This window comes from Coturnix japonica, chromosome 7 (assembly GCF_054131305.1).
Source record: "Coturnix japonica strain WE chromosome 7, WE-NBRP24, whole genome shotgun sequence".
Taxonomy (NCBI): domain Eukaryota; kingdom Metazoa; phylum Chordata; class Aves; order Galliformes; family Phasianidae; genus Coturnix; species Coturnix japonica.
The window spans coordinates 20,693,825-20,719,754 of record NC_140669.1 but is presented as its reverse complement, the minus strand read 5'-3'; the positions used below and the strand labels follow the sequence as shown (position 1 = coordinate 20,719,754).

The following is a 25,930-nucleotide window of genomic DNA, read 5'->3' as shown; positions in this document are numbered from 1 at the left end:
ATGACTGCTGAAACAGAATGGCCTTGGCCTTCAGCTCCTAGCATTGCTGGCATTTTGTGGTCAAGAATGTCTCCTCAGCAAGCAACTTTTTCCTTTGTCGGTCTGCTGTGTACTATTTTGCAAAATGTGCAGCAAAAAGAAATAATGTTCTGCAAATTTGGAAGCAGAGTTTGTTCTATAGTAGATAATTCAGTGTGTTGTGGTTTGTACAGAGATGGATCCAAGTAACTGATAACATGTGGTTGCTTGAGTTCCTGAAGAAACAGAACTGGAGGTGTTCCAGCATAAGGTGTGGGCAGAGACACTGCATGTAGAAAACACAGTATTTAGGTACAGAAAAGTGTAAGTAAATAAAAGCTGCTTACCTAAATGTTTGTCATTGCTAAAGGTGGAAAGATTGAAAGAACGATACTGTGTGAAAATCAGTGTTAACACCTCAGGGATAAAGACCCGAAACAGCTCCACGAAACCAAGAAAGATGGAAACTGCTGAGATAACCAATTTCAACATCAATTTTGAAATACTTAGTTTGAAATGCTAGCACTGAAGGGTTTTTTTCATATGTATGAGTACATACATACATGAGTACTTTTTTTTTTCTTAATGAGTACATGAAGCACTGAGACACAAACAGTTCCTGCCTGATTTTTTTTGCTTCCCTTAGTCATTTCTGTAGTAGTTACTCCATGCTAAGAATATAAATTCAACTTTTAGACAGAATATGTCTTCATATAGATATTTTTCATGAGTATAGAGGTGGGTGAGGGGCAGTAGCATTGAGTTTTATGTTTTGTGAAGGGGTTTATATGAAAAGCTTGAGGAAATTCTGATGTTTGAAGTCTTTAAAGGAACGGTGAAGATTTAGACATCTGCTCAGGCTGAGGAGGGACAAATCATATTCTTGTTCTAAAAGCTGGTTATTAATCTGTTTAGCTCAATCCAAGCTTGTCTGAATTGAAGTGACTGAAGAATCACTCAGTGAGAATTAACTCCCTACCAACCTCTCATCTCTGGTGAGAGGCTGATATTGGATCGGCCTGTAGAGTTGTCTCTCCTAAGCTATTTTAGTTGTGTGCCTTTCTTACTGAGGATAGTGTGTTGCTGCTTGGAACCTTTGTGAACAGAAATCAAAGCTGATAAAGATATGGCCCAAGGTCTGAAGTTGAATGTATTCTCAAGAATGTACAGAGTTGTTATTAATAATTAAACTTACATAAGAATAGTGCTCTGATATATGTATATGTGTGTGTGTGTGTACTTATGTATATATATAATCTACATTTTTTAATATACATTTCAGAAAAAAATAATTTGATTTTTTCAGCTTTTCTTTTTCCTCTTATCATGCCACACACATACATGGTGTAAATGTGGAGATTGTTTTTCCTCTGTTTTTTGTCTTTTTGAAAGTCTGAATAATGATTTAGTTACTCAAATGCATTAGAGAAATCATACTGGAAGAGGTTTTACCCTTCAGTGGAGCTAACGATACAGCACAGAAGTAGTTCAATTCTAGATAATAAGTGGTGTCCTTTTTGTTAGAAAATATTGTGAAGAATAAGGCATGTGTAATACCTTCACTTTCAGCTTGCTGTTTAAGTCTTAAGCTACACTACTGAGGCTGCTTTTTCTTCCCTTAAGTCTAGCTTATGTGCCAGGACAGTCCTACCATCAGCAGCTTTCCCTAAGGCCAAGTTACTTTGTATACAGGAAAAGATGGGAGGAAGAAAAACCAACCTTGTCGTCTGCCCTTGCCCTTAAGCCTTCAAAGACACGTGATTTCAGGGTGTTTCAGACACCTTCGGAGTGGTAGTTTCTCTGTCTGCTTTGAGTTGTGTGAATCATGAATTTGGACAGAGCCATGGAAGGATAAAGAGCTGGTGTGAGTGAACTGTGGGGAGTGCAAAAACTGAGCTGGAAAATACCAAGGAGGAACTGCCGTGGGCACTTGAGGTACTGAAGGTCCCTAGCACGAAGGCCAGAATTTGCCTCTGAGTGTGAATTTGTGCCAGTTTGTGACTGAGGGATCTTCTTCAAGGAACAACTGGATGTTCAGCTGAGGGACGTGGTTTAGTGGGAGCTATTGGTAATACGTGAACGGTTGGACTGGATGATCTTTTAGGTCTTTTCCAACCTTGGTGATTCTATGATTCTATGCTTCCTTGCCAGAGGTGAACAGCTGAGAGTTATCTGGTTCCTGTCCTCCCTTGTGGCAATTATTTGAAGGGTCTGACCTGTGAACTGTTTTGATCAATCCACAGTTTTCTGGCTATGGTTCTTTAAATAACTTAAGCAATTTCCTCCCCGTCTCCCCCAGGAAGTAGTTTGTGCATGGCTCTTAGGGTTGTGCATCTGAATTCTGTCTGAAGTAAAAATTGTGACTTGAAGTTTGGAAACAATAAAATGTTAACAGTACCGGAATTCACACTGTATCTTAATGTCAGGATTTCCTCTGGCTAGCTGCAGACTCCAACTACAATCGGAGTCTGATTGTCGCGCATTGATTCTGAGCAGAAAAAAATCAAACCATGTCATCATTCATGAATTAGGAATAGCACTCATTAACAGTCTGTGACCCAGGGAAAGTATTCTCACAACTAGCAATCATTTCTCAAGGCTTTTGAGTTATAAACTTATGATCTACCTTGTAATTCCTGTTCTCAAATCACATTAAGCTTCACTCTTTCTAGCATCACATCGAAGCTGCACTATTTTGTTATTTTTTAAAGGAAATCTTCCTAATATTTTTCCCCCCTCCTAATAATAGATATTGGTATCTGTATTGGGTTTCCGCAGCAAGATTTTGGGAGGAAGGGGAGCAGCAGGAAAGATCTTTGTGAAATATTAGGGGATGGCTCCAATGATTACAGCTGTTTTTAGGCCTCTCTGCAGCACACTTATCCCAGGACCTAGATTATTTTGTTAGCAGAGCTGCTGATGAAAAGGAATGTAGGAAAGGACAGAAAGAACTGTGTTGCAGTACAAGAAGGATTTTACAGAGCAGCAGCTTTGGATCAAGATAAGGACTTCACAGAGCAGCAGCTGCGGAGCAGGAGAAACAGAATGAGAACCAAGGACACCTCTAGGAAACGAATGAATGGCTTGCAGATTTGAAGGGGGGTTTTAGGGTTGTTATTGCAGTAGCTTTCCTCCAATTAGCGTGTGTGGTTTTCAAACACCCTTGTCTGTCTGCTATAAAAGTATGGCTTTTCAGGCAATAAAGTAGAATCTGTTTCTGTTAGAGTAAGAAATAGGTAGCAGTTAAAGAGATAGCACTTGATTCTTCTAAGTTTGTGTAGAATAATATTTTGAGTTTGACTGAAGTTGTACAAAAATGACAGCCTAGAAATAAGAACTATTTTCCATTGCCAAGGGAATCAATTTTTATAAGAGAATACATCAAGAAGACAGTGAGTGTTCAGTAGCCATGTACACTTATACACTTCCAAGTAACCTGGAACCTGTTTCACAACGAAGCCAGAGAGTATGACTTCCACAACAACTGTTGTGCGTTGGTATTGTGACATATGTTATATTAAGTACCTCGTATAGGTATTTAACTTCACAATAGAGAAGGTGTAAGTTTGGTTTTTCTGCTTTTTTTTTGTTTGTTTGTTTGTGTAATTGCACAGTCCTACCAATTGCGGTGTTGTACTTCAAGGCCAGTAAGCGCTCTGAATTTCAGTACTTGTTTGTTAGAGCATTAGTTAGAAGAAGAGTATTAAACTGTACGTGAATTCAGTGACGTGATCATCAGAGGTACTGATACATCAATTGTACAAGGGATACTTTTCCAAAGCTGGAAAAAGTTTTATCAAAAGCAGTTCAGGTCAAAAACATCAGTGCTCTGCTCTTAACTAGGAATGGCTTACAGTGTGTATGCAATCAGACATTGTGATTGTTTAAAAAAAAAATAAAGAAAGAAAGAAAAAGAAAATTGGCTCAGCCTCACTTGATCCGTTTCTATCCTAGAGTGGCTTGGGTGGTAAAGGACCTTAAGGATCATCTAGTTCGAGCACCTCTGCCATGCACTCAATCAGGCAGCCCAGAGCCCCATCCAACCCAGCCTCAAACACCTCCAGAGACAGAGTTGTCAGAACTTCTCCAGGCATCCCATGATGGTTCCTCACCACCCGACTGAAAAATTTGTGTCTCCTAACATCTAACCCAAATCTCCTCTCTTGTTTAAAGCTATTCCACTTCATCCTGTCACTATCAGGCTGTAGAGGAAATGCCAACTCACAGCTGGAAGCTGTGATTGAACACCTGCTGGGAAGGCAGGGCCAACCCAGGGGAGCTCAGGTGCACCCAATACAGATGAGTGACTGGGAGAGGTGGAGCCAGGATCCACCCCTCCCCCAGATCTCATTTAAGGTTTAGCAGAGGATCGTGACCCAATAGAGGTTTTCTGAAGGTAAGAGACTTCTTTTCTTGGTTTCTGCATCTGTGGCAACTCCTGCACTTGGACTCACTCTGCTTTGCTGCAGCCCAGGACTTTGTTGTGCTGCTCTTATTGCTGTGCTTTGTATCATGTTGTAGCATTACACACACAGACCCTATAAAAGGCTAGTCCCTCCTGTTTATAATCTCCCTGCAAGTGCTAGAAGGCTGCAATAAGGCCTTTTTTTCTCTGAGATAAATAAACACAATTCCCTCAGCTTTTCTTGATACAAGAGGTGCTGCAGCCCTTTGCTCATTTTCGTGGCCTTTCTCCAGACCTACTCCAGCAGCACTGCATTATTTCTCATGCTGAGGGGCCCAGGCTCAGAACCACAGCTCAAGCTCGATGAGGGCAGAGCAGAGGGAGAAGATCACTCTTCTTTTCATGATGGCTGCCTCTGTTTTGACATAGCCCTGTTTTTTGTTTTTTATCCTGTTTTTTTTTTTTTTTTTTTTTTTTTTTTTTTTAAGGTTTAGTGAAGTACTCTGAGTTTTAGTACTGCCATTGCTGAGGCTACAGCAATTAATTTTCTTTTAAGAGGTAGACAATCATCTTGAGTGAGAACAGAGCAAATTCTTCCCGTGGCTTTTCTAAGCAAAATCTCAGATGTGGTCTCCTATCTTACTGAAAATAATTGAGAAGAGGGTTCATTGAATCAGACCATGACTTTGGGTATGTGCTCTTATATTTGACGATCTTACTTTATCAGGCTACTGTTAAGAACAGAGCAAGGAAAACAGCCTGACAGCCCAACGGTCTCCACAACTGTCTTCCTCAGCAGTACCAACTGATGAAATAAATAGGTTTTATTCCCATTCTTGTGTGCTTTTGCTATGCTAGCCAAGCTTGTGGGATCTCATCTCTGGGGAAACTTATTGAGAAATGTATAGGAAACTGTTAATCACAGCCTGAACCTCTGATGAACCCCCTGAGGCAAGTGTCAGGTCAGCTGTGTGGGAACACAGGTGGAGGTAATTCAGATGGACTCCACCTCTCCTAGTTTTCATTTAAGGGCTGACCACCACTAAGGCAGCATCACTTTTGGAGATCACTCCTTAGTGGTGTTTGTGTGACAAGCTTCTAGACTGAAGGCCTCAGAACTGGTGAGTTTTTTTCTATAGATAACTTCTGGCTATCTATTTACCACCATTCTTGTACTATTTCCAACTGTACATTACTATTCTTGCATAAATCCACTGTACAAGAAGGATAAGCAATTCAGGAGGAGGATTCAGGAGATCCCTCATTTGCAGAGTTCTTCTGTGAGCCTATATAATTTTTGGAGACATAAGCATTCTTCTTCTTGTGACATCTCTGCAGCAGACCAGTGACGTTACAAAGATGGATTCTGAAAGGTTGCCCTTCCCTGACTTTTTCTCCTTCTGCTGCTGTTTTTTGGGTGTGTCAAGACCTTAAGAACCTACAAACTGTTGAGAAAGCCTAAATCAGGTAAAGAAGTGTAAGACCTCCTATTGTCCTTGTAATGTTTTGTTTTATTGTTTTTCCAATTTAAAAAAAAAAAATAAAAAATCCCCTTAGTTTGATATTGTGTAGGTATGGGTGGAAAGACTTCTCAGCTTGGTAGGTAACCCAAATTGATGTGGAAGGGAGATTACTGTGGATATAATTACCACAGGTGAGCATTGGAAGTGGAAAAGGTTAAATTTTCCGTGCTTGCTGCCTGGTGACTGATCAGTCCTTGTTGTATATAATTATAGAACAAAGGCTTGATTTTTAAAGCTGCTTGCACTCCAATGCCATTTGTTCACATCATCTAAGGATTAGGGTTTTCTGATTTATCCTAAAAAAAAAAAAAAAAAAAGGAAGTTCTTTGTCTTTGCTGACAGGGTCATACAGTTGTACAGTCTGGCCCTCTGGTTAAAGTGAGGTTAGGGAGAGTTTGTACCTCTGTTTGTAATGAAAGGCAGTGCAAGGACTGGTATGAATACTGGAATCTTTTTGAGAATACATTATGACCCCATGGAAGGGTGTGGAAGGTGGTGGTGCTTGTTTTTGGCAGTTATAAGCTGTATAGCTGCAATCCATTCTTTTTGCTCTGCCATTCTTGATATTAATGGTAGGCTACACACTAATAATGTTAGTATGCAGAAAATGTGATCTGTGAAATGACACTGATTGTAAAAATGGATAATTTAACAGATTTTATTCCATTCCACCAGTAGAACAATACATCCATTAACTTCAATTTTCTAATACACTGAGTCAATAAACTAATATGTAGGAACAGTCAGATTCCAGGAGCTTCTTTGCAGGAGTAGTTCCCTTAGGCATTTCTATAATTAAGTAGGACACAGGAGTCATTAATCAGGACACAAGAGTCAAAGGTGTACATAAGGCTCTGCAGAGGGATTTGGACAGTAGACAGTACAGGTTGGAGATGAAGAAAAACCTTGCTCTAAAGAGGGTTGAGATGTCGGAACAGGCTTCCCTGAGGCAGCAGTCACAGCCCAGAGCTGACACAGTTCACAAAGCACATGGATGCTGCTCTCAGCCAGACCAGTTTAAGTCAGGACAATGTACTGCAGAGCTAGGAGTCACGCGTCCCTTCCTACGAGGTTGGCTTTGTGATTCTATAATAAAAAGAAATTTCATTGAATTTGTGGATGTGTTTATCCATAAATTTTCTCTCAGTAATATGAATTTTAGACATCCCTATGTAAAATAACCCCCCATTCTGTTTTTCATAGAGAGCAACTGCTCAATCGCCCTCCAACATCATCTTGAATTAGTGATTAAAATCACCCGATAACTTATTGAAATTGTGGCAGTCAAGTCATTAGGGAAGCTGCATCACATTTAACTCAAACTCCATTTTCTCTCCTGAATTACCCACGTGTTTCACTTTAGTGGCAGCAGAAATAGATAATTAACTGATTGCAAGTGTAACCAATTAATAATTGCAGACTGTCACAAAGATATAAATGCTCATGTGTACTATAATCAAGTATGGCAGAACCCCAGTGCAGTTCCATTACTTTTGTTAAAATACACAGTGCAGAGCATAATGTATTTGTATAGTTAGCATTAAAGCTGAGTCTCAGTTTGGGATAAAGGTTCACAGGAACTAACTTACATGTTGGACTCAGAGGGTCATGCAGTGAAGCACTAGCTCAGTTTACCTAGTGAGCAAGCAGATTGTTCTCAGTGAACTCATCTTAAAAATGGAAAGGATAAGGTTATCCCTGTTCATTTTAAAACAAGGCAGTCACTGTCCCTCTGCTGGTGGGACAGCACACCCACCCATGAGCTCAGAAAGCTGTACTGAGCTCATGAAACACTTCTCTCCAGAAATGCAGCTGTAACAGTACAAACGCTGGTGACACACTTGGCCATTTCACACACTGAGCAAAGCAAGTCTGATGCACAGTACCTCTGCCATTGGTAATCTGTGAAAGTATTTATTGATTTAAGTCTCACTTTTTCTTTTACAGAATATGCAATGACAAATAGCCAATTGATTAAGGAATTATTTTTCTTCCTCTTCATGTTCCCAAATATAAAAACCTTCAGCAGCAAACGAGTGAGGCCAAAGCACAGAAGTAGATGGCACATGCTAAACCCCCCCTGCCCCCCCCAGAGGTAAGCAAGGATTTACTGTTGTTTTAAGTCAGAGACAGCTATCTGCTTCACCGCAAAACCTCAAGTTAGCTAAGCCTAGTCTTTCTGCAACAGGGCAGATATTCTTAGGCATCCCAGATCCCACACACAATACTGAACAGTAGCTCTCACAGCAGAAACAGTCTTGCCAAAAAGCCTTCACAAGCCAATAATTCTGCAAAAGGGAATTATTACCCATTTCCCAAGCCACAGAAGTAAACTTAGTTATCAGTATTTCAGAGGTATGCATTGAAATTAGAAGAACAGAGTTCTATCTTGAAGTTCTCCTTCACAGTTTTGCTCAGGTAAGAAGATGAAGTGGGAGACGCACTATTAAGGGAGAGCTACCTTTTCACTATTTAAATTCAGATTTTTTAAGTCCCCATCTGGCAATTTGTGACATTTTACAGGGTGCTCTTACATACCAAGTAAAACTCTGCCCACAAAGAGATAGTTTTCTACAGTTTTCTACAGTTTTTAATATATAAATGAGCTGGCTTCATCAGAGAGCTCTCACAACAGCTTTCACAAGCATTTCCATTCATTTCTCTGTGAGGTTATTTTTTTCTTGCTAAGAGGAAATGGCAATTATGTTACAGAGATCAGTGTAGCAGCTTCCCTCCTCAGTGACAGCTCAGCTTACCTAGACTGTTGATAGTGTATACCATCCATAGGACATAAAGGACTTATGCCTGTGGCATGTGTCTCAGTATATTTCACCTCCAGCCACTTTCCTAAACCTCTGTAAACAGGAAATCCCCATAGACCACCTTAAGTACAGAGAGAGTTGTTTCAGAAAGATCTTCCCTGTGGCTTGAAATAAACTGAGTCTTCTCCTTCAGCAGGTCACATTACGCAGCTCCTCCTCAGTCCAGCTCCTTCCTTCAGGACCAAGAGCACCACCCCACAAAGCAGCCACCACAACACAGGAGCCACTCCGGGTCCCAAGGAAGAGACCCCTTCACCAGGGAGGGGCTCCCCCCCCCCCAAACCCCCCACTGAGGGGATAGCCAAGGGGACAGGGGGGAAAAAGGGAGTGAGCCCAAGGGGGCAGGCCCCAAGGAGGCAGGCAGGAGGGCACAGGGCCTAAGGGGGCAGGCAGGAGGGCACAGGGGGGGGGCCCCAAGGGGGCACAAGGCACGGTGAGTGGCCCCAAGGGGGCAGAGGGGGAGCAAAAAAAAAAACAAAAACCTGCCACTGTCATGCACACCCACCCTCCCACCTAATATATAAAATCTTTTTAAAGATGGTGCAAAACCTGGCCTCCAGCACCATTAGAAGGGGAGAACACAGCCCACACCAAGTGACCAGACCAGTCACTCAGCATGAGCTCCAGCAGTGCCTCACCCGGGGTTGGGTGCCCCGGGGCTCCCCTAGTTCTTTATTCATCCATAGGCAGAGCTCAGTAAGTTCTGGTTGCCTCGGATGTCTCTCCTGAAAAGAAAGCAGCCATCCTTAACAGCATTCCGGTTGTGCAAGTTGTCCCACCACGTCTCCGTGACGGGAATGAGATCGCACTCCTGAAATTACAAATAAAGGGTAGGGGATGAAAGATCCAGCTCACTCTCATCGGTGGATGAGGAAGGGGCCGCAGCACCCGCAAAACCCTTCTCGGGTGGTTCGGCCGCGGCCCCGGGCCGTCTGAGAAGCCTCGCGGGAGCCCGACGGCGGTGCCGTGCCGGTCCCGAGGAAACGGAAGGGCTCGAGCGGCGGCCTTAGGCGAGACTCGAGAACAGAGAACTTACCCTAGCAGCTTCCGAATGCTCCCCGCTTCCACCGCCTCGTCGGTTCGGGCTGACGAGATGCTCCGGTGCGGCCTTCGCTCAGTCTGCAATACGAGAAAACACGTTTTAGCAGCCATGTGCGTTGCTGCGCGCTCGCGTTCCCAGCCGCGCCGAGGCTGGAGAAATACGACGGCCCCATCCCGCTCGCTCCTACAGATGACATCGAGAGAACGCGAAGCCCCCGCTGAAAAACCTCGAGGGAGCTGACAGCGCCCCGGGACGGCTCCGAGACACGGAGAAAGGAGCGGTGAGCGGCGGTCCCCTCCGAAAACACGACAGCGGTCGGGCGGCGACGTTCGCCCGGCTCCGAGAAGCCGGGGGAGCTCCGTGCTGGCCACAGACGGCTCCCCGGCTCTGCGGTCCCGTGAATACCCGAACGGCTCATCGGTTCGCACTGATCTTCACTAGGAGACGCCCCACTGCAACCTGAAACAAAACAGCACGACACAAAGAGAACATTACAGAAAACCCCAATGCCAAAGCCTCGTTTCAAAAGCAGCCCCTCACGGTGCTTTGCAGCCCCAGAGACGCCCAAACCTGACAAAGAAGCGGAGCCCACGCCGGTTACCGTACTCTATGAAATCCCGAAGCCCTCTGGTCGCTCCCTGCGGCCTCCGGCGGAGCTTAAGAGGCGTTGGGGGCGGAACCGCCCCCGGCCGAGAACGAGCCGCAGCTGCGCCCGGGCGGCCGCGGCACTTGGGAGTCGTTCCCTCGTTAGCGCCGGCCGGGGGCCCTGACAGTTTGACACGCGGACTTCAGATCTGAACTAAGGATCTGAACTGCGCTTTCAAGTTTGTCGTGCGCTTCTCCTCACCTCGCTGTGAGATTCATTAATAAGATAAATCACTGTGCCTAAATCCAGCAGCTCACTTTGCGTCTCACAACCTTCCAAAGAACGTCCCCGGCCTTAACAGTTTCCAGCGGCCTCTGCTTCGTACTGTCTCTACTCGCCCTTCCTTCCCCCCTTCATAAAAAAAAAATAATAATAATAATAAAAGAAAGAAAAAAAAAAAGGAAAAAAAAAGAAAAGAAAAACAGATTTGTTGAACCTGTAAATACCTGACCCAGAAAATGTGATTGAAAAGAAGGGAGATCTGAACGTGCAGAGTGAGGTGACAGATCCTGCTGAGGGTGTGCGATACGTTGCGGTGCTCTCCGGGACAAGCGGCGGTTCGGTGACGGCCGAACCAAATCCTTACACATACTTGAACGCTGTACGTGAATTGTTATGGGAGACGAAGAGAGTCGTAGCTCGCAGACTAAAACTATTGGTGTGAGCTGTCGCTACTTTAGGAACGGGTGCATATTTTAATCGGTGCGACAAGCATTGCTCCCCAGGCCTTAGGGCGGAACGGAACACACAAAAGGGAAAGCAAAGCCATTGCCGAACTCCTTGTCACTTAGATCAAACCGGCCGCCTGCTCGGCTACGTTACAGAATGGGACTTTGTGAGTTAATATATTTTATAAAAAGAGGAAGAAGTGCTTTCTACTGCCAGGACCCTAATATTGATTCTAATGAAGAAAATAGAAACTAAATATGATATTTCACTCCATCTGGATGAAATCCATCCATCTGCAGAGTCTTCACTTTGAATGCGAGCTGCAGGTCTCTCTCTTGCATATTTCATTGCTTTTAACCGCCTCTTTTTTCTAAGCAGTGCCGTCAGAGCGCTCTGTCACAGCTCCGAACGAACAGCCTGAGCGAACAGGGATGCTCCGCGGAGGTGGACGAGGTGGGCGCTGCCGTCACGGATCCCACGCCCCGCTCGACTTGAGCGATCCGCGTTTTGTGAACTTGGGTGAGACGGCACAGCGCGGGGCGGGTTCCGATAACCTGTCGCAAGTTGTCCCTGACGAGCCGTTGCGGTTGCTCACTTCTAGCAACCCGGTGCAAAAGGAACTCCGGTGCCCACGGGCCACGCTCTTGGGGCAGGGCACGGCAGCCGCCGGGTTTGCATCTCTTTTCTCGCTCCGGCAAAGTTTCTCTCTCAGTACCTCATCTTTTTATTTTGTTTCCGCCTGCTACTTTAGGAATGTTTGAATCAAATATTATGCAGTAGCCAAAAGAACACTATGGTGAGGCACGTGATATTACTGAGATAACATCCTCCCAGGTGTGCTGATAAAATGGTCTTCCAGAGCTGCTGTGTAGTTTAATTCTTACTCGGAGCTTAGGAAAGACAGTTTGGGGCATATTATAATAAAATATCAATTACATCTGCATGAAGCTTAAGCAATACCGTAACGATTTAAGTTCTCTAAATCTGTGCTTATGAAGCAATTAAGATGGAAACAGCTACAGCCTGAAGTGAGTGGGATGGACAACGCTGCTCGTGCGTAACAAGTGACTATCCCAGCGGTAAGGAGACGGCATCTTTGCTCCACAGCCACCACGCAGGGCGCGGGTGTATTTCCCCCCAGAAACTGACAACGGCGCCGCCTTCCGTGGCGGAGCGCTGCCTCCCCGCACCGCCGTACGTCGGTAATTCCATCCCGCTTCCGCCTGCTTTTGTCCTTGAATAAACCCGAGCCAAACCCGATCGCCGCGTTCGGAAGGAAGGTCTCCCGCGGGACTCGAGATTCACCCCTGTCTATCGAGACGATATCCCAGAAAACTCATCTGCGGCACGACAGCTCATGCAGAACTCTGGAAAATTTACCCACCCCGAGCTCCTCTTTAATTAATGACCTGACTTCTGTTCTGTAGAGGGAGACAAAGCCCAGCCTGATGAAAACGGTTGGCGGCCGCTTTCATTTCTGCCATTCAGAAGCCAAATGACAATTTGTCCGCGGGGACCGGTCGCTTCTTGGCACGCAGACCTGTCCGGAGTGGTGCGGCTGCGTCGCCTTTTACCCTCTGTCTGCCTCCAGCCCCAGCGCGACCACAGTGAGCGGAACGGCGGCTCTCGGGGCAGGCTCGAATGTAGCTGTGCAAAGCTTGTGAAGGATTCTATGACGCAGAGAACTGGGAGTTGAGATCACAGGTGAATGTACCGATGATACCAAGTAGAGGATATTGGAAAAGATGCTTTTGTCAGGCCTATGCTGACAATGCATTACCTATTTCTTAAAAAAGAGATTCCGGCATTTCTGGATGTGGCTTATTGACAATTTACCCAAGCAATAAGCAGCGGTCAAAAAGGCAAGCAGTATAACAGATTATTCAGCAAGCAGAGAAAGCCAGCAATGTGCTTCCAGATGAACCATCAGTTCACAGAATCACAGAATGACCCGGGTTGGAAGGGACCTCAAGGATCATGTAGTTCCAACCCCCCTGCCTAGCAGGGCCACCAAACACACACCTTTACTAGATCAGGTTGCCCAGGGTCCCGTCCAACCTGGTCTTGAACGCCTCCAAGGACGGGGCATCCACAACCTCCCTGGGCAGCCTGTTCCAGGGCCTAACATCGTTCACCTTCTGTGTATGATGCATGGCGTTCATTGCTTTGAGTTGGCTGCAGCAGAATTGTGAACTGCTCAGGTGAGAGTGACTGGGATGGGAAGAAAACCTGTACAGGGAGAGATTAATTAAAGTGGAGTCTCCAGCCTGGAGAAAGAATTTATTACAGGCTGATAACAATGATGATAAATAAAATCAAAAATAGGATCAGGTTTTATTTTTAAGGAACCCCTAGATTCCTGCTGCAGTGTTGGATGCTTTATGTAATGAAAGAACTGGTCATAGCAGCGCACCGCAGAGATGTACACGGAGAAGTTGAGGATGATGAGCTGCAGCGAGTTTCCCTTATTTAGGACAGAAAAGCAAAAGACTGTTAGTGCTGCAAGTGCTCCAGCAACTAACTACCGGTGCGTTCTCTGCTTTTCCACCTAAGCCATAGATGAACATGTCTAATTATGATCATTTCAGCAAGGTCAGGCTGCAGTACCGGCAGTTGGGTTCCCGTGTCATGCCTTCTCCCTTTAACATGCTTGTATGATGCTACAGCTTCTCCTGACCACCTCTCTAGGCATGTTAGTATCACTTGTCTTCTAAAGATGTGCAAGTTCAGGGCACTCACATAGATTGATGCAGATTTGCCTTTCCATTGTATTTAATATACTATGTCATGAGAATACAATTTACCCATCCCTACACAGTGAAGTGCCAAGGCATTCTGCTCCCCGCAGCTTCCCAGTTGGAGTGGCTGCTTCCCATGGGTCCCCTGCACTTCTGACTCCAGTCCTTAGGAGGAGAGAGCAGAGACGATGCAGAATGGAAGAAGTGACCGGTGGCCATTGGCTGGCTTTTTCACAATGTCATCTAAATTCACCTTCTCCCAAACACGCAGCCTCATAAGCTATGTGACAGGTGATGAAAAGATGGAACTTAAAAATAAAACTGTAAAACAGGATTAGTGCTGATTCGCTACTGCCCAAACCTTCAGCCAGAAAGCGGTTTGCAAGCACCAGATGCTCTCTGCAACTGGGATTTCACATACAATTCCTGCACGGCTTTCTCCCCTCCCCATGAAAACAGACACGCATTCGCATTTAACAACTATTTGATTTATTTAACAATACAAATTTCTTTCTACTGCATGTTTTAGCAGAGAGAACTTGAGAAACAAAATTAGCTTTTCTTTTTTCTTTTTTAAAGTTTAAATGTTTACACAAAAACAACCTTTACTTCAGTAAATATAAAATTTACACACACACACCAAAAAAAATCTACATTAAAAAAAGAACAGAATCATGACAAACCAACAAAAAAGAAAAGAAAAAGGATGAGAATTCAGTGTAAAGGATCCAATTGCAAGGAAGGAGAGATGGGGCGACGCTGACGAGGCATCGCACTCGTTACACCTCAGTAGCTGAAGTTGTCGGTACAATACAAAAACAAAATACAGTAAAATTAGATTTAAAACCTGTCTTTTTTTTTTAATACCATATTATTTCATGATATAAATATCTGTAATTTCCATAGGCAACATAATTAACACATGAAATATTTAGTTTGCTCTTCACTGGAAAGTCACCGGAGTGGCGTACGAGCACTGCGCAGCACAGCGGTGCACTACTGGACAGCGGTGAGCAGACCGTAGACGTCCAGCCCGGATGCGATAGCCCCTTGTTGCTTTGCCAATCTGTGCTATTTCTCACATGTTCAATGACACCATGAGAAACTCCGGTCACCATCAGCAGTGATTCCCAGCACTTCATTTCCTGGCATTAGTCTGTTACTGACTTAGGCATATTCACCTGCCAGATCCCCTGTTTCTCATTCCCTTTTGTACTTTATAACCTGAAGTCTAAAGCTATCGCGTAGCTATCAAAAGAGACTGGCTTCTAGGTTGAGATATTTGGGATACGCGGTTCTTCAAGCCACCTTCAGGAATCTGCAGAAATATTTAAAGTAGGGTGGACAATTCATGATCAAAGGTTGTGATACAAAAAACAGGGATCTATATAGCGATGGCTAACTTTAGATTTAATCTTTAACATTTTTTCTATTGCTTTATTATTTAAACTTAACATTCATTTTTCATATATTAAGTGAGCAGAGCATCCTTCTGACGGAAGTGCTACGTTCCCTCCAATAACAGCAGGTAGTAAAGGGGATAGTAAACTTTAAAATCAGATGTAGTATTAAAAATCATTTAAAGGGATCAGATCTCTTGTTGTATAATCAATACTGTGACTGGCAACCTACAAAAGCTACATTATAAAACTATTGGTGACTCTGCTGTCTGTGCTATAAAGCTGCATCTTCGTTACTTACAGATGTTACAAAATTTCCAAGACAGAAAGTGAAGAGGGGAGGGAGAAAAGTAGTCTAAAAGTTTTACATCTCGCATTTTCACTAACAAAGGTTAAATTCCCCCACAACTGTTTTTTTTTTTTTTTTTTTTTTCTGTCGTCAAAATCTGCTGAAGTTTATTCTACTCCTTTCTCTTCTGGACAGACTAGTGTTAAACCGTGCTTTGGAAGACCGTTTTCAATGGAAAACTGTGGTTCTCCAGATTAGTGAGCCTGGTTTGCTTTACTCTGACACAAAAGCACCAGACTACCTGTAACTGGACTCTGGTCCTGCAAAAAGGAGCTCGTAGCAAGACCAGGCCATCTGTTATGGGGACAGGTCTGGCCCTGAAGGGACCGGTTACATTAGCTTTTGGAGGAAGCATATGCAATGCTCTCATTCCAACTTGAAAAAGAGCTGAGGGATTAGTTAAGGAAATTATGGAAATGACATTTGTTCTGTAAAAATAAAACCAAACCAAAAAACCCAGGGAAAACATAAAAACAATCCACAGGTGTGCATTAAACATTTAATAGCAAGCCTTTGCTTATGTATATTAATTTAAAGATTATCCACAGGGAACTGTGATACATAAGCCCTGCCTTGTTACTATAATTCATTTTGTTTTCAAATATTAATTTAAAATAGGAAAACAAAGAAATTACTCCTTGGGGAACATGTTTATTGTGTTTGAGATGATACACTGGGTGCTCTCTGAGCTACAAAGGGAAAAAGGAAATCCTTTCATTACAAACTGACAAAGGTAAAAGTTAAAACAGTTTTCACAACAGCATGTACCACATATTGGAAATAGATCTGGGTTTAATACAAATGACATAATTCCTAGTAATCTACGGCTACCTTTAATAACTTCATACAGATAATGAATTAGGCTAAAATGCACTCTAATATTTGGTTGACTTCAGGAACGGTATCCTTAGTACATCACAAAATACATTTTGATATCCCAAAGAAGCAAGACTTGCAAGTAGGCGTTTTAAACATAACTAATCTACAGCTACAAATTTCTACTCTTGATAGCATTTACCTTTTTGGGAAGCAGTATCCCAGTCTTCAAAAGGATAAAAGCAGAGTAGAATCAGTATAACATATACACAGAAGTCCGTATTGTAAAGGCTATAAAGATTTGTTGCACACTGTAAAGTTGCCTTCCGCTCCTTCACATTGCACAAGTAGTTTGTCGTTTATGTTGCATATCTCTTGGTCCACTGTCTGGCTATCCTGTCATGTTCTGCTCTGTTGGTCAGATACTGAGTGGCTATGCTTCCAACCAGAGGATCAGCTGTAATGGGCAGGAGAAGATGCATTAGAAATTATTCTGCAATAAACAAAACAACATTAAAAAAAAAAAAAAGAGAAATAACAAACCATCTCCCCTAAAAAACCACACACTAAAAAACACCAAAAACCCAACCCTATCATTTACAATGCATTATCTATTCCAAAATAAAATATTTGTTAGGACGTAAAAGGCTATGAATTGTAGTGGGGCTCTTCCAAGATATAGCACGCAACAAACAGAAAAATAACAAATCTGTTCTGGCTGCCTACTTATTAGTGTGTCAAATGGCAGGTAGACGCCCATGTCCAAAAGCTACAGCTGCTCCTTTCTGCCAAAACCTGACAAAAGGTGTGGTGAGAAGTTTTGTAAGAGCACCGGCAATCCAGATACCATTTCATCAGGTGCAATTTGTCCATAGTTTTTAATAACTGATGTTTTGAACACACACACCTTCCTAGAAAACCTTCTGCTCTTTGAAAGATCTAATGTTCTAAAGGAGGGTAGACATCTCCTGTACAGACAGGTGTGCTGCCAGCTGGAGGTGGTGAAACAGCAGTTTGGTACAGAAAAGAAAATAAATAAAGTAGTTTAATTTCTTAACTTCGAAGAGATGAAGATCCTCATAAGCAGAGCCTACACCCTGGGGCAGAAAAGCTCCGTGAGCTGACTCCAGGATACACCAGCCACCAGTCACCTCCTGCCTGATGGAAACTTACCTGTGAGGGGCAACATCTGAAACCTGTCTTAGCACTATCCCTATGAAGGACGTAATGAATTGCACCATCACTGCTTTCCCCAGCCAGATACCTTGCATTCCTTTGGAGATGCTGCTACACTAGATGAGTGCAGACTGGCTCCCTCCCGTTACAGTGCCGGAGTACATTAGGCGTCAGGATGGCAGGACATCCACTAAGAGATCCAGCTGTGGTGTCTCAAGAGCCATCAGACTTTTGTATCAAAAGAGCTAATTCCATTCTTCCTGCTCATTACTGGTCTCCTGTGAATGACCTGTCATCTTGGCACCACCTCTCAGTTTCTCTGCTGACCAAACGCAATTAGCATTCATTACACAACAATGCTCACCATGCAGTTGCTGCTGAGAATTGTGCTGCTTCTAGTTAAGTTTCCCTTTCCCCAACAAGAATAAGGAACTCTCTTTGAAAAAGATAAAATCTCTCTAAATGTTGTCACCTGCACGCTTTGATTGCTGTGCTAAGAGGAGGAGGCTTCCTGCAGCCCCTTCTGACCTAAATCAATTATGAGTTTGTAACTCAGAGAACTTTGCCACGCTGCTAGATCTACCATTCGTTTGCTGCAGCCTTTGGGATACAGACCTTCAGAGACATGACTCTGTTTTCTCCAGCACACCTTTGAAATAATTAGGCTTAATGCTATCATCTATTGAAAAGCATCGTATTCAAACAGGAGTGTTACATTTGATTTCAAGTTTGATTTGATGTAAATACAATCATACATACAAATTATATTCCATGGAAAGTAATTAAATGACTAAGAATTGTTGCCCAGTAAACTGTCAGCTCCTTACCCGGGTTGCAGTCCGTCAAAAGAGAACAAATAGACAGCAGGACCTTTGAAATAGTCAAAGCAGGGCTCCAGTTGTCCTTCAGGATATCCAGACAGATGACTCCCTGACTGTTGATGTTGCAGTGATAAATTCTGGTGCGGAAAGTAACCTAGAATTGCAGCACAAGAGACAGAAAAAGTCATTCAGTGTTGCCTAGGAGCACTGCCCCTAGTCCCTGAAGTGAAGGCCCTTCTCTATTCTGCAGAGTTTCTCGGAGGCGGCTCCTCTCTGCTAGCTTTCTAAAGCAACATTCTGCAACAGAAGAATGCGCATTCAATGAAGTCACAGCTACTTACAAGAAACCTACCAAGGAGACCTTTGGTGCAGGGACTGCTCTCACACGAGCCCTTTGGCCGGTGCCCACAAAAATGAGGGACTACTCCATAGTCCTGTATGCTAATTCATGAACACGCTGCATGACAGGAACTGTGTAATTGCAAACAAAACTTTACTGTGGCTACCGAAGCCGAAAAAGTAGCTTGGCTGCATGTGAAGCATTAGTTGATCTTTTCTTTTCTTTCCAAATCCAAATATAGACCATGAAAATTAATATTTAACCTTGGAATGTTCTATTATTCATGTCCAAAGTAGCACTGAAATCTTTTCAATACGTTTCAGTAGAATATAACATATATCTAAGACAAAACACCCTGAACCAACACCATCCTTGTTTTTCTGTATCACAGACGAGTGTTGTTAAAAAATGTATTATTTTACAGAGATAAGAAATTAGAAACATTTGAGCACCTTAATTACACATAGCACAAGATGGGGAAAATTTTCTTTTCCACACTGGTGATGGGCAGGGGTGGGGGAACTCATGACTGTCTTTGACACATGTTAGGAAATAATGATCCCTTAAATGTGCATACAGTTCCTAAGCAAGGAAATATAGCTTTAATTGAAGTTATTACAGGTTTCATTTTATAAAAATAACTTCTGCAGAAAAATATTATCAAATCAATCTGCTGATCTAACCAGTAGTAAATATTTTGACATTTTACAATAATGGAAGTCATCACAACAATTATCCAAGTCCCCATGCCACACTTCAGCTGCCTGTCTAATATTACTTCTGATGTTGTTGTTTTTTTTGCTAACAGTAATGTAAAAATATACCGTATACAACATGGTTCATAATACAGAAAAGTTTATTTTACATGTATTTTAGTTACTTGAATGAGATGAAGGAAGCACAAGAAGGTCTCACGCAATCTTCTACTAAAATCAGTCTACTTCATGTTAACTCTCGATCAGAAGGATCGTGCCATTTATGGCTTGGAAAAGCTAAAAAATCTGTGCTGATTGTGGTAGTCAAAAAATAATTTAGACAGGATTTTCTAGAATCGCAGGGAAAGATTTTGGACCATTCAGTTATTAAGACCATAAATAATGATTTCTGATTGTCAGAAGGTGATGAGCAGTCACCCACTACAAGTTAAATTCTTCTTGTATGCTAAAAAGCAAACACACAACAAAGAGCACAATAAAAACCTTACCCTTACCTTTGGTGGTTTGAATGGGTAGTCAGATGAAAATGTGATATCCAGGAAAAAAACGCCCCCCTCATATACGGAACCTGGAGGTCCAAGTATAGTTGATCTCCACTCATAAATGTTATCTCCTTTAGGGCCGGCACTGCATATATAAAAGAAAAAGGAGAGACAGAGAGAGATGAGAGAAAAGAAGATTGTCAGAAACACCTTTTCTAGAGGTATTGTACAAATTTCCTTCTATACTCATTTTGTTTTAATACTCACCACTGATACACCTTCAGCATCTCCCTGATTTCCAACCAATTTCAGTGTTTTAAACAGACATGGTAGCTAAGCTCTCCACTGTCCCCGGGCTCTCGTGCCTCTGGATATAAAGCAATGGAATGGAGTGCCCACAAGTAGCTGTACAAGGCTGATGAGGTGTCTAGAGAACAGGACTTACGAAGAGTGGCTGAGGGAACTAGAATTGTTTAGTCTGGAGATGAGGAGGCTCAGGGGTGACCTTATCATTCTCTACCTGAAGGGTGGCTGTGGTGAGGTAGGGATTGGCCTCTTCTCCCATGTTCCTAACAATAGGACTAGGTTGTGCCAGGAGAGGTTCAGGTTAGATATTAGGAAAAACTTCTTTTCCAAGAGCCAGGCATTGGAACAGGCTGCCCAGGGAGGCGGTGGAGTCACTGAGCCTGGAGGGGCTCAAGAAACACGCTGATGTTGTACCGAGGGACATAGTTTAGTGAGAAATATTGATGATAGGTCGATGGCTGGACTGGATGATCTTAGAGTTCATTATTAACCTTGATGATTCTATGATTCTATGACAGTCAGTCTGAAGCTATCACCAGATCTTTTCTCTCAAGTATATGGTTGCTGTGAGCTTGTGGTTGCATTGTGTTTTTTCCAATAACGTGATATCCCTGCACAGAACAAATTGTGCATCTCAATCACCCTCTTCTCAGAGCATTAAATTGTTCATGCTTTCATACAAAATGTTACCTACAAATATGCTGCTAGGCATTTCTCACATGCTACAGAGTGAAATTAGCACCATTGAGTAGGAAAACTGGGGATGAGAATAGGATTAAGTAACCTGGAACTGAGTTTCTTACAGCACTGTCAAATCAAATAGTTTTCTTCATTATTTGTGTATGTTATGCCTCAAAGCAATTGGCATTTAGGCAACTAACCAGTATTAGTTTATTTTAAGAAGTACAGTACTGAACACATTTCTCACTAGGGAAAGAGCTGCTGCATGACTATTTAATTACATTTTTGAAAGAAGGAATAATGAACAAGCAGTTTCTTGACTGCTTCAACGCCACACTTCATGCTATTATAACACAGTAACCATCTATATTTCCTCACACAATAAATATTTAAATAAATCAAAGCAAAATGTTGCTTCCTGAAGCCAATCTCAGTGTAGAAACTAAACTAAGGTCTCACAAAAAGTCCCCGAGTCCAAAGTGCTGAGATACAAACAGACTGCCATGAACAACAACGCTAAGCTCACAGAGGCTCTGTGGGTCCATCACATCCCCACAGTCAGGGCAACAACATGGCACTGCAAAGATTCTTTCACTTTTCCCCATTCAGCAGCCTCCCAGGCACTACCAACATCTTCCTCCCACCCTCTGAGGTCCACAGAAGAGGAACTATCAGATATATAAAGCAAGGTCTAAAGCAATAAGCTGCAGGCAGGGAGTTTGTGGTTTCTGGCACTGCCCAACACTCAGAGGCCTTCTTACAAGCCTTCCTGGTGATACAGCTCTTCCAGCGTCCTGTCATCTCATACATTTGTCATACATATGAATGCAGTCTATAAAATGGCATATTGGCCCCTCATCACTACTCGGCAGCCAAATATGTGGAAGAATTCATCAGGGAGAAGGAATAAGAGCAGTTTGAACTATGCACCTACAATTCCTGGATCAACAACTTGGCTATTTTTACATTAAGATCACGTTCAAGAAAGAATCAAAAACTGATTCCAAGTATGAACTGCCTTTCAATCATTAATTTCCCAAAATGTTTTTTATTTTATGTCTACTTCATGTCCTAAAAGTCTAAACCATTGCAGGCCTTTTATTAACAGGACAAAAATAATCAAGGATTTTGGCTGACATCCTATTTAATTTAAAACAATAAGGTCATTTGATAGAACTGCAGCTATTTTCCTGTTGCCAAAATGAAAGTAGGTAACAACAATTGTGCTAGACTCCAGAGAACAGCTAAGAAAGGAAGATTAAAAGTGCTGTCAAAATGAAATTTGGGTCTGAAATCACAGATCTTACCTATCAATTTGCAGTGCACGCACAGAAGTAGAAGAAAAGCTGTAGACATGTTTTAGGGAAAAGGGAAATCCAGAGGCAAGGAGGGGCACGTTCAATGACACAGTGAACCATTTGTCCCCTCAGTCACTCCGAAAGATAATTCCACGCGTGCTCTCCATACAGCAATTAGTGTATGAACTGAAAATATTGGGGCAATAATGATGATATTTAAAACCCACACAGGCCACTGAAATGTTTTAATTAATTCTTGACATTCATCAAGCTTATAGCTAATTATTGTTGGAAGCTTGGAAACCAAGTTTCTATGGAGCAATTCAATCTGGGCATTAGATGTCCTAATGGCTGTTTTATAGTTTAATGCAGAGGTTAGTGTTCTTGCCTCGTGTGTCAGATACCTTTCTTCCATACACCTCTAATGGTTGGATGCAGTTCAATCAGATTAATGAAATAGCTGAATTAAATTAGTGACATATTTCAGCCCAATGAATCAGTCACAATAAAGTGTGTCTATAGCACCCGGGCCAGTGACCAACTATCTGGCAATCACTCACCAAGTCAGAACAAGGGCATCTATCAGTTAATAGCTAGAAGCTAAGTGCAATAACTCTCTGCCTGTTACTCACTGCTGTCCTCTCCTATGCTGTGGTTAGCAACATATAATGGATCAGGCTATAATGTGAGAAGGGGGATTCTTATCCTTGTAAGAAGAAGAAAACACCTTGTTCAGCTTGCTGCTGAGAAGACATCACTGCAATATCAAAAGTAACACAAAGCTGTAACAATAAATGCTCTCGGATAAAGGAGAAAATGGTTAAATTGAACAATTTCATTACAACTGATAGAGGTTTGTGAAATTTAGATTTGACTGCTGAAGAACTATCTCACTTCCAGTGGTGTAAAATAACAGTCTGCTTTGTTAACAACCCCTGAACTCCAGCTATTACGATATTACTGGTGTGAGGAGACAAGATTAGAGAGCTGAGACAGCACAATTGGCTTTACTGGTTGTGTGTTTCCACTCAGACCACATCCACACAGCCACAAACTGTTTTGTGTCCTGTATACATACCAATATAATCTCTTTTGGAAGCAAATTAAACAGCACTCGTTTCTCTCAGAACCTCTCTAAGGCTTCGCAGAACACAGCAGAGCCACTCAGAGCAGTTCAGCCTTTGCAGCCATTTCCATTTCCAACCAGACAGTATGGCAGGGTTACGCTGACCTGGAGGACTGTGAAGCAGAGCAGAAGGGACACCCCGGTTGTGGGGCCACTGCCACAGAACCAGTGGGGCCACTGCCACAGAACCAGTGGGGCCACTGCCTTGGCTTTTCCCCCATAGGAAGCTGCACGGAGGGAACCACCGCATCTTGGTGCATGCCCAACTCATCTGTTCCCACGGAGGACTGCTAAAGACCAGGACTGAAAGCTGGGAATAAGGAAGCATCACCCTGCTGATAATTTACACTTCTAGTCTGCCCTTCAAAATACCAAAACTTGGTGGAGCAACAGATTTGATGATGACTTACAAGATGTGACTACACCACACGCAGTTCACTGCTACCAGCCTGCTACCCTCCTGAATTAGCTGCAGAGTATTTACAAATTCTGTAAAGCCACCATCTGTATATTCCTAGTAAAAGAAGCACTTGAGTAATTTATTTTTTTTTTAAATATGTGCTAAAAAATCTCAGAGAAAATAATGCAGCAAATGAAATGAGAAAATATTCTTTACAAAATTAAGGGTTCTTACTTAATACATAAAAGCTGCATTGAATTTACTTATCTTATTTAATAAAGTAGATGCGCTGACAGAATAAAGTTAACCAGCTATATCTGCTTCCCATGCAAATATTCATTATGTGCTTCTTTGAGGGATCTATACCTGATCAAGATGAGACAGAGGATTTATAATGGTGCTCCATCCAAGCAAGTAAATTGAATAGATTTAATTTACAAGTGTGACTTCAGATGGTGAATTTGAGAAGATGTGAGGTTAAACACTATGAGGTAACACCGGGTCCTTTAAACCTAGCACTACAGAAACCCGACTCTCAGGTTTCATGTTGATGAAGAATGGCTTTTCTAGTCCGGTGCTATGAACATTCACATGGATGCAGCAGCATTCACACCAGCAAGGAGTCTCAGCCCTGCATTTGCTACAGTTCACTATATGAAAGTGCATTAAAGCTGCCCATATGGAACCAGCTGCAGGGTGAGAAACTAGGACAAGATATTTCCAGTCTGCACAATGCTAGCAGCATGCTGCTCTCTGTACTCACTAAATACACTTTGACTGTCAACAGCACTCTTCTAATACACACTGCTCCAAATACGGTGATAGAACTTCATAGTACTGACACTGTGATAATTACAAAGAAAAAGCATCAAGGAAAATGTAAGTTAGCTACATTTGATGCTGACTCCATGTTATTCTTTATTAAGAGAAAAACTTGTGTCTGAAGTAAAACATTACTCTATGAAGCCTGGAGAGCACAAATCCCAAACTACTAGTTATATTTTAAAGCTAGGAATGGAAATAAGCCCATTTGTTGTTGCTCAGATTCTTTTCCTGCTTTGCTATTTTTAACATTTTGAAGAAAATTTATCCATTACCTTTTTCTTACTCTTCTCAAGTTTGGAGATTCTCTTCTGTATGACTGGTTACAACGCACAGTGAATGAAATGAACATTAATTAAAAGGCATACTTTTTGTGGCTTCCGGTACTGTGACCTTTAGAAATTAACGTTAAAGATGGACAGCAAGTTCCATTTGCCTTATTTTTCAGTGCCTACTTTCCAGGGCTTTCTGGCTTACTTGTGCTCAGCATTCATATCATCAGTGCCAGAGCCTAAGAACTTAAACTTACAGCATCAGAACAATATACCCTCTGTGCACAGAAAGTACTCTCTTTTATCAGCAACAGCCTCAAGTGTAGCAGTGATATTTTGATGCTAGCATTTTGCTGTGGTGGGACACAAGTGGGTTGTCTAAGGCATTATATCAAATTCACATTGAAAATGCTTTTTGATAAAGCACTCTATATTATAAGGTTTCCACATTATGTACAATTTCTTAAAAAGAAAAAGTTTCAGTCTGTTGTATTATTTATATAGCATAACTGTTATTATTTTATCTGCCACTGAACTATCTGTTACATCTGTCAGCTGAAAAACATTATTTACTGCTTCTAACAGATCCATAGAGGCTCTTCATAACTTAAGTTATATGAAATCGAGTTCACTGTACAAACCTTTGCTTCTGTCACTTCCTTAAAAGACTATCATGCCCTTAAGACTGAAGTCTAGAAATTACTGCTTAAAAAAAGACTATTTTTAACTTAGGGATCCCCTGCTAATTCTGCTGGTTGTGAAACAGGACTTGAGACTGAGGCCATGGCTCGATGCAGCAGTAAATCCAACTTCAGAGCTCCTACTACCAGATCAAAAGCAGCGTGGTTACTCAAAGGCAAGACTGATCCACTGTAAACCAACTTTGCCGAACCATATGTGTTCCAAAATGTCAGTCTATTAGCTCTGTAACACCAGGCTTCAGGCTTATTCAGGTATCAACTGCCCTCCTGCAGGCTGCATAAAAGGGCATAAATTTCAGGTTGCATGGTCTGGGTTAGAAACGTAATCACGTGGTCATACTTAAGATTCAGGCCAAATTGT

At 42.4% G+C, this 25,930-nt stretch overlaps 2 protein-coding genes across 10 annotated transcripts in view; both read right to left on the bottom strand.

Annotated features, from left to right (window-relative positions):
* Positions 1–6,590: 6,590 nt before the first annotated feature.
* Positions 6,591–10,443, bottom strand: LOC146760108 (uncharacterized). Of its 5 annotated transcripts, XR_014948057.1 has the most exons (6): positions 10,381–10,443; positions 10,037–10,269; positions 9,805–9,887; positions 9,407–9,579; positions 7,536–7,581; positions 6,591–7,032 (listed from the first exon to the last, which is right to left on the bottom strand). XR_014948057.1 is itself a non-coding variant. In XM_085552673.1 (5 exons), exons 2-4 carry the CDS (start codon positions 10,226–10,228, stop codon positions 7,578–7,580), a joined length of 279 nt encoding a protein of 92 aa, XP_085408799.1. In that variant the 5' UTR covers positions 10,229–10,269; positions 10,381–10,443; the 3' UTR covers positions 6,591–7,032; positions 7,536–7,577. The 5 variants fall into 5 exon arrangements, 2 of the variants coding, with proteins under 2 accessions (XP_085408799.1, XP_085408798.1); XR_014948056.1 differs by having other exon boundaries at positions 7,536–9,579; XR_014948058.1 differs by lacking the exon at positions 7,536–7,581.
* Positions 10,444–14,329: 3,886 nt separating this feature from the next.
* Positions 14,330–25,930, bottom strand: part of UBE2E3 (ubiquitin conjugating enzyme E2 E3) — a 56,364-nt gene continuing 44,763 nt past the window's right edge. For 2 of the 5 annotated variants that reach the window (XR_014948053.1, XR_014948054.1), the window contains 4 exons: positions 19,976–20,108; positions 18,432–18,579; positions 16,631–16,885; positions 14,330–15,181 (listed from right to left, as the gene is read on the bottom strand). Coding sequence is in view for 2 of the 5 variants with exons in the window: in XM_015868368.3 (XP_015723854.2) it covers positions 16,788–16,885; positions 18,432–18,579; positions 19,976–20,108 (379 nt within the window). In the remaining 3 variants the exon portion in view is untranslated. Of the gene's footprint in view, positions 16,886–18,431; positions 18,580–19,975; positions 20,109–25,930 lie in introns of all 5 variants that reach the window. The other 3 variants (XM_015868368.3, XM_015868370.3, XR_014948055.1) reach the window with 2 other exon arrangements.